This window comes from Buceros rhinoceros, unplaced genomic scaffold (assembly GCF_000710305.1).
Source record: "Buceros rhinoceros silvestris isolate BGI_N320 unplaced genomic scaffold, ASM71030v1 scaffold11693, whole genome shotgun sequence".
Taxonomy (NCBI): domain Eukaryota; kingdom Metazoa; phylum Chordata; class Aves; order Bucerotiformes; family Bucerotidae; genus Buceros; species Buceros rhinoceros.
The window spans coordinates 15,453-30,716 of NW_010401865.1; the positions used below are offsets into that span (position 1 = coordinate 15,453).

The following is a 15,264-nucleotide window of genomic DNA, read 5'->3' on the forward strand; positions in this document are numbered from 1 at the left end:
ATACATGTATTTTTCCCCTAAGGGTTTTTAGGAAGACTTGCTATAGAGCTTTCCAACTCTTTTTAAAATTCTTGTTGTCACGTATTAGAAAGTTAGAAAGGCCCAGTCTTAACATAATTAAAAATAATTAATACTTTCAAAAAGAAGAGGGGTGAAGCTGTATTAAGATACTGGGATCAAAATGATCTTAAACAGCTACTGAAGGTGGCCTTAGAGTGGGAAGAAAAAGGCAATTCATGAGTACTGTAACATGGAAGGACCCGTAACATAACAACAAATGCAGAAATCAGCACAGAGATCAGTGACCCTGGAAGCAAAAACTATTTTCTTGAACGTTTTAAGATATTTATGCTTGGGAAATGTTTTCGTATATTCAATATATTTACCTTCTGCAAGGTAGCCACTCAAAGCAAATTAAAAGTTTATTTCCAGGCAGCTTAAAATACTACACTGTACAGACACAAAGCTTTTTGGCCCTCCCTCCCCCACTTTTTTTTCCCCGAACTAAAAGGACTCCACATGTTGAAGGACAGGGCTCCGTTTCACATTTTGGCAGATGAGCACTGCATGCACTAAAGATGTGAAAAGTTACATTGATGCTAACAGTCAAAAGGTGTTTCAGACTTCCAGCAGAAAATGCACACAGATCTATTCTTGCTCAAAGGGTGAGAACTGGCAGCTAATCACTTTAAAAAACCCACGAGTCCTCCAAAATTAATTACTAGCATATTTATATGCTATACTTCTCACATTCTTGTCTTGACAGGCAAAACTGTTCTAGGGGGAATATGAGTTTTACATTTCTGACTTCTGTGCAAAAAATACATTAATGGCTTTAAAATCAGTCTGGCTTCAAATAAAAGTATTAGTTGTCTGTCATTTTTACAGTTCATAAATGACTGAGCCTAATGCCAGATGAACTGTAGAGCACACAAGATCTGGATACTAAAAGCCTGTATATTTATCTTGCATCTAGAACCAAGGTGGACAGCAACACCCCAAACCACCCTGCCAAACCTAATATGCATTACTGCTTGCTATGGCATTTTGTTTATGAAAGAGCAGTACCATCTCCAAAACAATACTCTAATCTCCATGGTTCACCGACTGTGATATTTCACACAAACCCATCGGCTAGGCTGTAGACACTGAACTGCAAATACAAGCTTTCTTGATCCAATCCAATAGTAACAACCCATGGTACCCTGCATGAAATTTGAACTGAAGGCACCAGGCATCTGAAAATCCCATAACCGGATTCTGCAAGTCCCTTTCCTCTCTTTTTGAAATGGACAGCTGTTTCTGCACCTGCTTAATAACCTTAATCCTGCTCAAGAGATTTTTACTTTAGAGGCAGTGATATCTAAATTACATTGAATATTTATCCCAGTGCTTCTTCCTAAAGAAGGGCTCCTTCTACGCTCACAGGCTACCTTGAGTGGTGAAATTGAAGAGTGCAGGTTTCTCTCGCCCATTTGGTAACTTGACGTTTGGGTCCCGTAGTTCATCGAAGAAAGAGTGCGCACAGGCCTCCAGGGGAGTCAGGCGGGCAGTGGGGGTGTACTCCAACAGACGGCTACATAGCGCAATTGCTTCTGGTGGAGTGCGGGGCCGGAAGACCTGAAAAAAACCACACAAACAAGCAAGGAGAAATAGGTTGTCTGGGTATGTTTCTTTTCTTTGCTGACCAGAAGCAAGTCGGAGCAATTAAACCTCTCATTGCCCAACAAGCTGGAACAAACTTGTGGTTTGTGCTAATCAAAGTCCTCCAGTAAGCATGTGAAAATCCAGTTCCTGGGGTTGAGAAAGGGTTAATTGCAACGTCTTGCACTAGAGTGAAGGTGCAATGCCAGCAAGAGACTTCATGAGAGCGCACTCAAAAACAACTGTAAGAATGAAGGGGAAATTCATTCAAAAATCATGATAAACACACACAGGTGCTACCAGCCATGCATATGGGGTGGAGTGAAGGTGGGGAGGAGGGTTCAAATGAGCAGGATTCATTGAATGTAAAAATTGAATAAGGCCCCCGCTATGGTTTTGGGTTGGGGTTTTTTTTTCGGCCAGTGAATGAAGTTTTACTAACATGGACTTTTGCAGGCAGGCAGGTCAGATTGTTGCTATGGAGGCTGCCGTTCAACTTTGGAGAACAACAAGAAAAGCATGGGTGGGGTGCAGGAAATGTCTTGCTCTAATTTGCAAGTTACTCCTTCCGTGACCTTATTCTGGCAAGTCATTCCCCTAAGTTTACTGGGATAATTCCTGCACATTTGGTATTTGTAGGGACGGCTGAAAATTCCGTCAAGAGAACCAACTATTTTACTCCAACAGATTTTTTTTTTTACCTTGAGTGATTACAAAAAGGAGTTCTTCACTGCAGCTTTGTTTCAAAGCTCTAAGAACGGTTCTACCCACCACTAACCACACCGTCATCCTCCTTTCTCATTATATCAAAAGCAAAATATGAGTTAATCATGTACATGACCTGGATGGCCTCCTCAAGCCCTTGTCTCTTGCTATGTTGCAGGTGAAATGCAGGCTGGGGAAAAGGAAGTGGGGTGTGTGCGAGTGTTAAGTTCCAGTGCCAGCATTTTTGGTAAAAATTGAGCTAATCCAAAATGCTTTTGCACCAGTGAGGTGAACCCAAGCTGCACAGCACCAAGGGGCAAAACAGTAAGTGAATGACATGCTAATTAATCACAGATGAGTAACTCACACAGGCACTCCTTAAGTAGGTTTTAAACCAGACATATATGCTCTCTTGAATGAGAATCAAACACAAAAGAGAAGTTCTCAGGGGACTGAAATTTTATCCCCTTGGTGCCCAGCTGGCTCAGGTGCACCCGGGTTTGCTGCACTGTGTGCTGTTCTAACCTGTGTGGCAGGGAATCCTGACTCAGGGAGACAAAGAGCCGTATACAGAAACGGCAGAATTTATTTCTACTACTGGGTTATTGCAAAACAAATCAAAGAAGTTTTTGCATGAGGTCTATAATGACCAAAAAATGGGTTTAGCTTAACGCTGCTAGCTGATCACATATCGTGAATGTACGATCATGTGGAGGGGCAGCAGAAGCTGCTTTGTGCCAGCTGCCTGCAGAGCTTGGATTGTTAACCCCGGTGCACAATGGATACAAGAATCACTCCCAAGTCATGGCCTGTCCAGAACAAAATCTTAACACTGTCTCTGATAAAAAAAAAAGTTTGGTGTATTTTTATATACACCATGGTAAGTAGCACAAATGAGTTGGTCTTGAGGCAAATCCATAGAATGGAAGTCACTTGGTATTTAACATGAGGTAAAACTACTTAGGTCTCCCTCATGCACCTTTTGCATTGATGTTTTAACAGGCTTGATTTACCACAGCTTGAAACTGAAGTACTTCACTCTTAACTGTTTTTTTTTCCCCCCTCAGGACAGCTCACATATCAGTTGCTATACAGATTTTAAAAAGAAAAAAAATTTCCTTAAGACAACAAGCCCTTATCTTGAGCAAATTAGCAGGCACACAGTCACAAATCTGCCATCTGTAAAAGGAGTTCTTGTTTGTCCACTCTAAACTCATTTTCAAGTCAGTGAAACCCCAACGTCTGTTTCCTAAACCCTGCTGAGAACTGCTCAGCCTGCCTTTAGATCGGAAATTAGTCACTTTGGGTAGGCAGTTCCCAAAGTCTGCCCTAACTGCTTCAAACCAGGGAGGAGGGGGAAAAGGAAAGAAAAAAGCCTCACATGGCCTTCCCCCTACAACAAGTGGTGACCAATAACACATGAAACGAGTTACAGGTCTGTGCCCATCTCATCTCTATCAACTTGTGCTAAAACATTCACCTGGCTGCTGCCTCAAGGATGTGGTTTGAACTCAAATATTCCACTTCTAGCATATCTTCCCTTTTTTCAAGGCTAAGGCCTAGTAATTTGAAAAAATGTTTAAGTACATACCCGTACTCCTGAGGTGAAATGTCCTGTTCCTGACGAGTCCTAAAGATGATAATGCAGTGAAATAATCCAAACAGGGGGAGTCAATCCAAAAGAGAATAGTCCAGCAAGGAAAAATATAGCCAATATTATAAGAAATCCATGGTGTGGGGGACATAGAAAATGTTTATACAATTAGAAACTTTAAACATCAGTCTCCATAGCAGCAAGTCCAACTTCACCACAGTGTATGCCAAAAAATTGATTGTGCAATGGTGAGGCATAGTATAGAAACATTTCTATATTAAATTTATGTTCCAATGCCAGTGCATTTACTAAAAAAATAAAAAAAATTGAAATCAAAACTCTTAACTCGAACTAAAAGGGTAATTGAAATTCCCATCATAAAGAATTTAAGTCCTTGGTCCTGGATATAAGTATTCACAGACAATGGGGCCAGATTAGTTTGTCCCCAAAGGTGCATCCCAATTGTAAATCTGTCCCAAAAGACACAACGTAAACTTTTGGGTGGTTTTGGTTTTTTCCCAAAAAACCCGAACCCCTAGCAATTTATAATTTCTGCTGAAGAGAAAGTAAAAATTTGAGATCTGTACTTTGAATTTGGATGCTTTTAATTTGCATGAGCTATGAGTGCCTCAGGCCGCCGCGGATTATTGTCCATATTGGATTGACTTCCCCCGCCACTGGATTTTGTTTGCTGGCATTCTCTCTTTAGGATTCTTCAGGAACTGGACGTACACCTCAGGAGTGCGGGTATGGACTGATTTTCTCTCTATTGTGGGTTTATTCCCCCTCATACCCGTCGCACCCACTACCTAAGAAATTTTTTTCCCCCCCTCAATTTGTCCCCTCCCACCTCCCTTCTAAAATAACACCCTAAGAAATAAAAAGCAAAAACCCCTGATCTTTTAGCTCTTCCCATTCAACACTGTTCCACCTGGAAAGCTGCCCAATTCACCCACCAAGAACTACAGGAGTGGCTGCCACCCGCGGCAATGGGCACACCAGCACTTCCATGCCACAGGACGCCAACCCCAAGGCAATATCGGGCTGGTGCTCTGTGGTGGGAAGGGGTGGGGGGACGGACAGACAGACAGTGGGATCTGTGAGCCGTGAAGCCTCTCGCGCGTATGGCTCAGCAGGAGTTTAAGGTCTCTGTAGTTCTCAGTGAGGGAATCGATTTAGTAAATAATCCGCGGATTACTTTTAGTCTGCGGACTAAAATTTAGTGCACGGACTAAAATCCGGCCCATCAGAACAAAGCCTGTCTCGGTCTAAAATACATCTGGGTGAAAGCAAAAGAAAAAAAAATTAAAAAAGAAAAAAGGAGAAAGGAAAAAAAAGGAAAAAAGCTAAATGCACAAAGTAAAGTGTTTGGGCAGACTAACATTTAGTATGCAGACTAAATACGGCCGGGCAAAAGGCACAGCAAGTCCACAAACAAAAAACAAAAATAAAACACTGACAGGAACTTTTAAAGCAATCAAATACTACCCCACCGGCGCAGCAATTCATTTTTCTAAAATGAAACAAGACCTTGTGTAAGGCTATTTGTCCACAGGAGGGACCGAAGGCTCAAGTTTTCATTTTAAAAAATGAACCTGTTTTGGAGATAAACAAATGCAAAAAAAGTCTTTACATACAATATTCTTCAATGAAAATTTGCACTTGCATAACTCAAAACCTCTTGTTTCTGAAAAGCAAATGAACTTCAGGCTGAGACCCAGGTAGCTGGTTTTTTAGTTTGGTTGGGTTTTTTTTTTTGGATGAGTTACAAAAATCTCTGAATGACCATGTCAAATGGAAATGCCAACTCATCCAAAGCCACAGCTTTTGGTGCTTTTGTTTGTGTTTTGGGTGGTTTTTTGCCTTTTTTTGTTTGTTTTGTTGGTTTTTTTTTTTAACCCCCTTTAGATCCCAATAAATCTATACCTCACCAAAAAGCTGAGGGACCAGTGCAAGTTCTTTTTTTGTTCAGGCATGCTAGTGATGCTTAAGTACTGACAGACTGTAATGCTAGATCAGATACACTCCCCTCTCTCTTTTCCGAGTTACGCTGCTATCAGTGTGATTTTTTCTATGTTACTTCCCCTTCATTTTTCTGGAATTACCACTTTCTTCAACATTTCAAAAATGTTGCAAGGCTTAAATGCCCCTGGTGCACGCAGCTCTCATCCTCAAGATGAAGTCTTTGTGCACTAGCAAAGCGGTCACATTTCATCTTACTAATTTGAAAGAGTTCCTAGTAGCGTAGCGGAATTCATGCCCCTTCTGAAATTTTTTTTTTTGCACACATGGAAAGACGAAAGAAGGATGGAAAACAGGATTCTCCATTTCATTCACATCAGCATTCAGCTCTCAAATAAAATCACATGGGGCAAGAGCTAAGTTATTGTTTAATAGAATGGTTGCTCTGGCTTCCAGTTCATTGACATTCTTCAAACAGACTTCCCATGCACAACACAGAGCTCTGTCATCTTGGTCTAATTAAGCCCCAAAGCCAAAGCTTCACAACGTTACACCAAGGTGCTCTTCTAGCCAGCGTGTATTAAAAGACATGACTTCATGCCATCAACCACTGTGTGTTTTGCATGCAGATTGTGAAGCCTGCTTGCATGCTGTGCTCCCTAAGAGAGCAGAGGCTTATGAAAACGACATCTGTTGCTAACGCATCAAGTTTGTGACACCACAGTTGAAAATTTCCTCGCCAGCTTCAGACTCACACACTTTGCCAAGAACCACCCACACCACCAATTCAGGCTGACAGCCTGTGCACATCTCCTTTCAGTTTGTAAGCACATTTTTGATGGCACACGAACATTAGGTAAGAGAGAAAGCTCCTCCCTTTAACCCAAAGCTTGCACTGTTTACAAGCAAAGTCATCAGATGTGGGACACAACCCTCAAATCAACTTTAAAAGAAACGCAATCACACAATATGATTACCACGACTTTACAACATGAAGCAGTATTTTGATTGTGCAAGTTTAACATAGTAAGCCTCATGATAAACACGACATGTTCATAAACACAAAAGGAGAGGGAAAAGACACACGCAATGTATATGTACTGAGCTCTACCTTTCACAAAGAAACACAAAACTGTGGCTAAAGCTTTACCCTTGGGATCAGTTTTGTTCCAAGGGCTTTAGAATTTCAGGACAGAATATCTGAAGTCTACCATTTGGCTATTTTGAAGTGCATAAAACATGCAATACAAATGAAGGCTAAAAAAGTCCATGTAAGAGACACCAGTGTTAGGAGTTATTTCAAAATATATGTGCCCCCCAACTCCCTTCTCTGATTAAATTGTCCTAGATTTTTTTCTAAAAAGCAGCTAAGAATTAGTAAATGCCTTATTAGTCAAGAAACCCCACCAGACAGCACATACACCGGGGAAAATGAAGAAAAGGCAGAAGGGTTAAGTGGCTTACAAATGAGCCAACACAGAACTGGGAACAGGACCAGGAACCTGTCTCCAAAGCTGCTACTTCTTGAGACCACACACTTGTTTACTGGGCTCCTTCCATTGAAGACCCAGCAGAGACAGAACGAGCTAGCATTTATTACCCAGTGCATGTGCTCTGCTTCTATCAAGCGCTAAAGGAAAGCAACAAAGCTGAGCAGAACAGAACAGTTCTTCTCACAGAAAATCCTCAAAAATATACCTCTGCAAATGCTCAGCCTCAACGGGACAGACACTATGAACAGCCTAGACAAACGTGTTGCAATGGGATGGCTAAACAGATGGCGCATTGCAGAAGACATGTTAAACTTAGCATTTGCTTTTTGTAGCTGCACTGATGCAAATCATGGTTAATGTTATATTAGTACTCACTCATTTATTGTTAAGCAGTACTTTTTTACTGCATACAAATTGGGCAGAGGCAGGGCAATTTAGTAATTTACCACCCAAACCTGGCTTCTTTCCTCAAGCATTAAATGGAGGTAAGAGATTTACACTGTCAAAAATCATTGCTCCTACAAAAGGAGCTGGGAAACACTAACTTGCCAGGAAAATATGGTGGTTTTTTTAAGTTAGTCTCCATCAGAGCTGTTTTCTCTCTTTGCTTGTAGAGTCATTACATACCAAGCGAAGAACAGAACTATACTCTTCAGAAGTCAGGGTATGGTTTCACAACAGGTACAAATCACCTGCAGTTCATGCTGAAAAAGATCATTCTGCCATTCTCCTGGCCATGCAGATCTGCCCTGTTCCCTTGTCCTAACAGTTGCAGTTGGGGCTGAGTGGTCAGCCAGATAAGAAAGGTGATCCAAATCCTGCCCGTTCATGTTACTCAAGATTTTTGCTACTACACAAACAATAATGCAGAAAGGAGGCACCAGGAAGCAGATGAAGAAACATCTCGTGTCCAGTGTACCTGCATAGTTCAGACTCCAGTCTCAGAAGAGTTTTCATATTCAGCTTTAATTCAAATACAAGTCCACTTGTAAAATTTCTGACAAAATTATTTTCACTTTCTTTTGTCAGGAGTTATAATTAGACGTGACAAAACAAGCTGTCTATTTATTCATTTTACTGTTTGGTATTCTTCCTCGAATCCACAGTATGAGCAGTCACTTTGGATGCATGACAAGCAAAACAATCTGCTTAAAACCCAGACAAGAACCAGGAGAACAGGAGTAGGACAGGATGAAGACATGAAACTGATTCTGGAGAGTGGAAAAAACATGCTCATGAGAGAGGGCAGACTTTTTATGTCCCAGAGTGTCAGGAAGGCAACAAGACTGCTTGCTACAAGCACAGAAAAACTCAACATTCAAGGTAAAGCACGGTAAAGTGTATACAAAGAACACACACACAGAGGATACTCAGACTAAAATATTTCCCAAGTGTTAGAATATTAGCAGAAATTATTTCATAATACTGGCAGAAACACAGTTCCTAAAATCAAGATCCAAAGCTATTCTATAATAAAACCAACTGTGCTTCTGCACAACCTCAGCTGCAGCCAAGAGTGGCCAATTCTTTGAAAAAGCGACAGAAGGGATGAGCTAGAGCCTGAAGACACTGTTTTCCTCTGCTATAATAGTAAGTTGGCTAGAAGACACAGACAGAAAAGCACTCTGAACAGTGTGAGTAACAGGAAGGGGAAAAAAAAAAGCACTTATGAAGTTGAGACAGACCCTACCCTAATCAGCAGGAACTTTACTATGATGGCCAAGTACTGCTGAGAGAAGTCCTTGTATATTCATCCACAAGATTGCAGTGCAGAAGGGCAGAGATGCTCAAAACCAACCTAGACATGACAATTCTTTTCTCTCTCTCTTCCACTGTTAAATGAATGAGTCCTGCCTTTTTCCATCTCGACACTGCCTTGGAAATTACAATTCAGCTGGCTATAGATTTGGGAATGAAGTCATTCTTTTCGAGTACACTCAAACCTACCTCAACAACTGTGTATTTAAAAAGCACTTGCATGTGTGAACAATCTTGCAAGTATCTTCAGAGCAGGAGAAATAAAAGCCACTAAACTACAGCACACTGCAGAGACGCACTGTCCACTTTGAAGAGCTGCCTGCAGTAGAAACTGCTTCCACTTCTAATACAATGGAGGTGAGGCACAGGTTATGATGACTAAATAAAACAGCCTTTGCTGACATAACCTGTTGTGTTGTTCTGCTATCATGAATCATGGGCACGCTTGTAGCTCCGTAGATAAGTCAGTTTATTATACTGCCATTACTATCAAACATATGGAAGTATCCTTGGGTGGGGGAAAAATCCAAACGAGTCATCTCCTTCATGCAGAAGAGGCCTTAACTACATAATTATACTACACTTACTACACTCTTACTCAAATAAGATCCTTTACTAGCTGGATGCAAGGAGAAAGGCAGGCTGTCACAGATGGAATTTCCTTCATATTTCTGGAAGTAATTACAGCACTGTCTTTGTTTTTCATAACCCAAAGGACTTGAGATCTGAAGGTAGCATTTGAGTAATGCTCAGATAAAGGTCATCTGTAATGGGGCCATGGTAAGCAACGCCTATCTAACATGAGCTTATGAAGCATGTGTTTAGATCTTTCATCAGCCACCTCACTGTGCCTAGCCCCCTCCAAAAGGACCAAAAGCTTCAGAGAAAGCTAATTGCCAAAGCTGAACTTCAACAGCCCTGTGATGTATAACCCTGCACTCAAGCTCAGATTTTCTTCTTGGCTTTCTAGTCACACAGTTATAAAGCATAGATGAAGCTTAGTTAGAAGACGATAAATAAGTACAAAGATTAGTAGCAGAGATTACACTCCACTTCCAAGAAAAAAGAAGGCTCAAGGAGTTGAGGTGGCTGAAAGACAGAGAAGGAAAGTTTTGGCCTAGTAAAAACAACAGCAGTAAAGTCTCCAAAAACGGCAGTAAGTTATTTGTTGAGCTGATACAGTTGGAAAAAACCGCACAGGTTTTCTGACCCAAGATAAACCTGAAGACATGACTGTGTGTCTAAAAGCCTACCCAGATTTTTTTCTGATTGTATCAGTAAGTTAAAAGGTATTCCCACCCCTGCAAAACCGTGCTTCTCTTATAACTTAATGCTACTTCTCACAGACAAAGGCAGACAAGTGATAGGATGCACCTCCATGAATACGAAATGTTCTACACTAACTGAAAACATAGAAGTCTGGATGAAAAGAACAGCTATGTTACTAAATTAAACACTCCGATATTCTGAAGAAGAACCGCCCCAAAAGATCCAAAATGTCCCCTCATTTTGGGACTGGGGTGCCAGAAGAGAAGTCCTGTTTTGGAAGAACTGTTTGAAAGATTCCTGGAAAGGTCAGATTCTCTTTTCTTTCGCTAGCCAGGGACACAGTGAACTCCCACCATCATCTGCATCATGCACGTAACTGGTATAAAAAACATGCACATGCTTGAACAACACAGAACTATATTGGAGAGAAAAGAGCCTTTGTATGTTTTATGAGAGATTCCAGCTTGTAAAATTACAAAAGTACTTCAATCTCAAATTATCAGATTGAAAAAACAGTCCAAGAAGAGCCTGTGCTGTAAACTTGCATTATTCCTGCAGCATAGAAAAGTGGTTTTCAGAGTGCTAGCTTGACTTCTCGTCTATGAAGACACTTGTTAATCTGAGATCTCTTTCTTCATACTACTACATCACATTGAATATCAATACTGTATTTGGATGATACCAATCCATTTCTGCTGAAAAGTCCAGGAAACACCTATGAAGGTAGACTTTAACTTTCCATAAAACTTGTGCTCAAAATTCCAGTTTAAGCCTGAAACTGAATCAATCTGAGAAACAATATTCCTTCATGGACTCGTTCTTATTCAGTCTCAAAAAATTTCTCCAGTTCTTTAAAAAACCTAGAACCTATCTCACTCTTGCTCTTGCTAGAGCAACGGCCACCATTCTTCTTCACCTAGTAGGTAACAGCATGTGTAGCAGATGACACCACCCCTGTGACACTGATTATAAATAAATAACATTATCTATGCCTGGTAGAAATACCTCAAGTGCAGACCAGAACCAGGTACATCTGACAGAAGTCCTCACCGCAGAACTTCAGATGCAACCTAGTAGGTACCATAGATCCCAAAGAAAAATCTTAATTGCTACTTAAACACACTTTTGCAGACCAAGTTACCTGAAAACAAGAGTGAACCATGGACCTTACTTTTGTGTAATTATTGGCCTAGATACAACCAGTTCCAAACTGCATAGATGAGGTTAAACAGCTAGACAGTAGCTAAACACGCACCTTGACCGTGCATCTCCACTGCATGTAGGACCTACAAACCCCTCAATTTTGAAAAATATCCATGTTGCTTAAACCATCACAAAACAACAAGGAGAATGCCCTTTTGTCAAAAAGCTTACAGTAGGGAGCAACTATATTCTCAGTAATTCTCTCTCAAACATGCTGAAAGTCAGCTGCCTGGAAGTTCTTCCACACAAATAAAATGCCTTTAACTTCTGTCTGCTGATCCCTCTGATCATAACTAGTCCACAAAAATAACAACCTTCTAACTACAGTAATCTTCAGTAATTGTTCAGATTAGATGGCAAAGGTTTGTACTTTTGAGGATGAAACTTAAAAGTTCAAGTCCTGCTGGCAACTACCTGTAGCACTCTAGTTATATACACAGTTATAACAAAAAGCTGAACCAACTGCTTTCAAACTTTCACTTCTTCATTCACTCCTTTTCTGTTCATTAGACAGCCAGAGCTCAGAAGGGTTTTTTCTCCCACACTTTTCAATTCTAAGATACAGAAGCTCCAAGAGGATGCACACGCCCACTGCCATGCCATGAGAACCAACACAGCTAGGTAAGGAGGACCAATTCTACATGATACTACCACTCAAATCTGTCACAGCTCAACCTGCAATGTGTTGAAGGGAAAAAACCTTTAGAGGTAATACACTGAAAAAATGACCATCATTACCAACACCATACTGGCTGTTAATTTAGTATGTGTATAATAAAAAAAGAACACATCTCATAAATGAATTATCCTGTAACCCAACTGGAATAAGCTGTTTTAAATGCTATTCTACACCCAGTCGATGTCAGGAAGAGTTGTGTGCAGACTGACTCCAGAACGAGAAGCTACGCTGCAAGTGCAGCTCTCCAAAACTAACTGTGCTCTAACGGAGCATGCAGATTTGATCTTCTGGCAAGCTCCTCTCAGTTCTTTGTAACTGACTCAAGTTTCACTTGTGATCCTTTACAACAACCAAAAAACCTTTAATATAAATAGAAGGAAGTATCAGTTGTTTCCTGAAGCTTCCATTTGCCTAAAGGTCTCTGTTACAGTCTTACAGACCATCTAATGCACACACATGATTTGCAAGACTATTCAGGCACAAGATGAGTTGCATAGCTAGCTTCCATGCATAACTCTGTGTCCTACAGCACACGCCTGCACTGCTACTGCATTGCATTTTAACTTATTCCCCTCCAATCCAAACACATTCAACCGCAGGAATTCAGATGTGACCCTAACATTTAGTGTTATAAGGCTTATAGACTTACTTTTATGACTTTTACCAAGATGCCATTTAAGACTGACAAGACCACTCTCGGGGATTTCATTTGCCCTAATTTTTTACACTGTTAACAAAGTATTAAAAATCCTCACTAGATTTACTGACCTCTCATACTGTTATAAATCACTTAACACACAGAAATGAAACACTGATAAGGAAATGCAAACCAGGGATTAGTAGGCAAAAGAAGAATTAAAGGGGTACATAATTCACTGGAGAATCTATCACAAACACAGTGGCTCACAGTACCTGGCCTGGCATGTACTTCCCAGGTACAAGGCCTGCTATCAATCACCTCTAATTACTCTATCCAGAGTTTCTAGATAGTTTCATCACCGAGTATTTGGTCCAAAAGTTGGACCTGGATTCAGGTGCTCAGCTAGGAATGCAACCCTTGCAGACATATACACTACTTTCTTAGCAGAAGGAAATTTGAGCCATTTAAGATACAATGAGAATATACCATGACTGTTATCAGACATTTCTCAAGCAGAAAAAGTAAACGGTAACTACCTAGGCTTCAGTTGCTTAAGACTCAATATTTAACTTATTCCACACCCAAGAGGCTAATTACATTATTAATCGTTACCCTGTCCCAAGACAAATATTCATCATTCCTTAGTATGTGCAGGACAGTTTAATTGTGTGGCAATGCATTTATTTCAGGCCTAGCAGTTCCCTCCGATCATAGAGGTTATAGTATTGTCTGTATGCACTACAAAAGTATCTCCTTGTGAAAGTTGGATAACCAGATGTCTTAAGAAGTAACTCCAAGAAAAAACAACCCCTCCAAGAGCACACTATAGGGTTACAAATACGATACCATCTATGAGAGAACCAGTTAAGAAAATGACTGTGAGCCCTCATCACGTTATGTTACAGCACTACAAGACTGTCGCATGTATCACTGGAACACTTTCCCATTTGTAGGTGTGTTTTGTACATATCAATTCATAGCACTACAGGATTTAAATATATTGCAATCTGCTATACACACATACCATTGTTAAAAAAACACCCCAAAACATCTGTAGATAACGTCAAACCCCCACACACAAACAGATACTACAATGCACTGCTTCAATGCCATCTTCTCCTTATCTACATCAAAAGTTATCAGGTCCCACCTTAAAGGCATCCTGTTTGGAATGAAAGCCAGCAAAGCCACTGAACAAACTGAACTCCTGGAATTTTATACTTTCAGCCCACATGTCTTTACTATGCAGTTCATATAGACTCACCTTAGTCCATGGATGTGCCTTAATCTGAGGGAATTTGAATTCAGTATAGTTTGGGTTCATTTCTCTAATTTGCTCCCTTGTAGGCGTTCCCAAAACCTAGAAAGGAGAGAGGAACAAAAAGAAAAGTTGTTTAGATATGCTTCATGTTCATATGGCAGTGAAGAACACAGTACAACCCACCACATACTGAGACAACTGGAGTCAATCTGTGTCACTAGCAAGTTAATATAGCATTGAGAACAAAACCAGTAAAACTTCTGCAGGACTGTTTAAGTTGGAAGGGATGTGCCTCTATCTCCTGGAAGCTTCTGATTCAACCCCCCTGCCAGCGCAGGGACAGCTGAAGCAGGTTGCCCAAAACCAGGTCCAGTTAGGTTTTCAGCATCTGCACAGAAGGAGACTTCACAATCTCCCTGGGCAACCTGCTCCAGTCTTTTATCACTCTCACAGTAAAAAAACCAAAACAAAACAAACCTCAAAAAAACCAGACACCCCCCCCCAAAACAAACAGACAAAACATTTTCTTGCATTCAAATGAAGTTTCATGTGGTTTACTTTGTGATGCTGTCCCTTGTCCAGTCAGTGGGCACCACAGAGAAAAGCCTGGCTGTTTAGTCTTCATTCTCTCTCACCAGGTGTTTATACATATTGATGAAATCCCCAAGCCTTCTCTGCTTGAGGCTGTAGAGTCTCAGCTCTTGCAATCTCTCCTCATATAACAGACTCTCCAGTCCCTTAATCATCTTTGCCACCCTTGCTCCAACTTCAGCATTCTCTTGCTGGCAATTCAGTTTGTGGTCCAAGCCCAGTGTCAAAAATTTAATTATCTTCTACATTTTTTTCATAAAATTCAAGCACCTTTATCAAACTTGGTGATAATTCAATGGGAAGAGAGTTCACTCTAATTAAACTGTTATAAAATAGTACTGCCAGACATATTCAGGGACTCCAATTCACTGCATATGGCTGATTAAGGATCAAATCTGTAGCAGAGACTGCGTTTTACAACTCATGAACAGCAGCTCTCTGACAAGCTTAAAAGACTAGCCAGTT

The 15,264-nt window shown here is 40.7% G+C and overlaps 1 protein-coding gene across 1 annotated transcript in view; it reads right to left on the reverse strand.

Annotated features, from left to right (window-relative positions):
- The window catches only part of LOC104490176 (glycogen synthase kinase-3 beta-like), a gene marked incomplete at its 5' end in the record, with an annotated part of 37,771 nt that overhangs the window by 12,048 nt on the left and 10,459 nt on the right, over nucleotides 1–15,264 (reverse strand). The window contains 3 exons of the mRNA XM_010132426.1: nucleotides 1,434–1,620; nucleotides 3,941–3,979; nucleotides 14,212–14,307. Coding sequence (XP_010130728.1) covers nucleotides 1,434–1,620; nucleotides 3,941–3,979; nucleotides 14,212–14,307 — 322 coding nt within the window. The remainder of the gene's footprint in view (nucleotides 1–1,433; nucleotides 1,621–3,940; nucleotides 3,980–14,211; nucleotides 14,308–15,264) is intronic.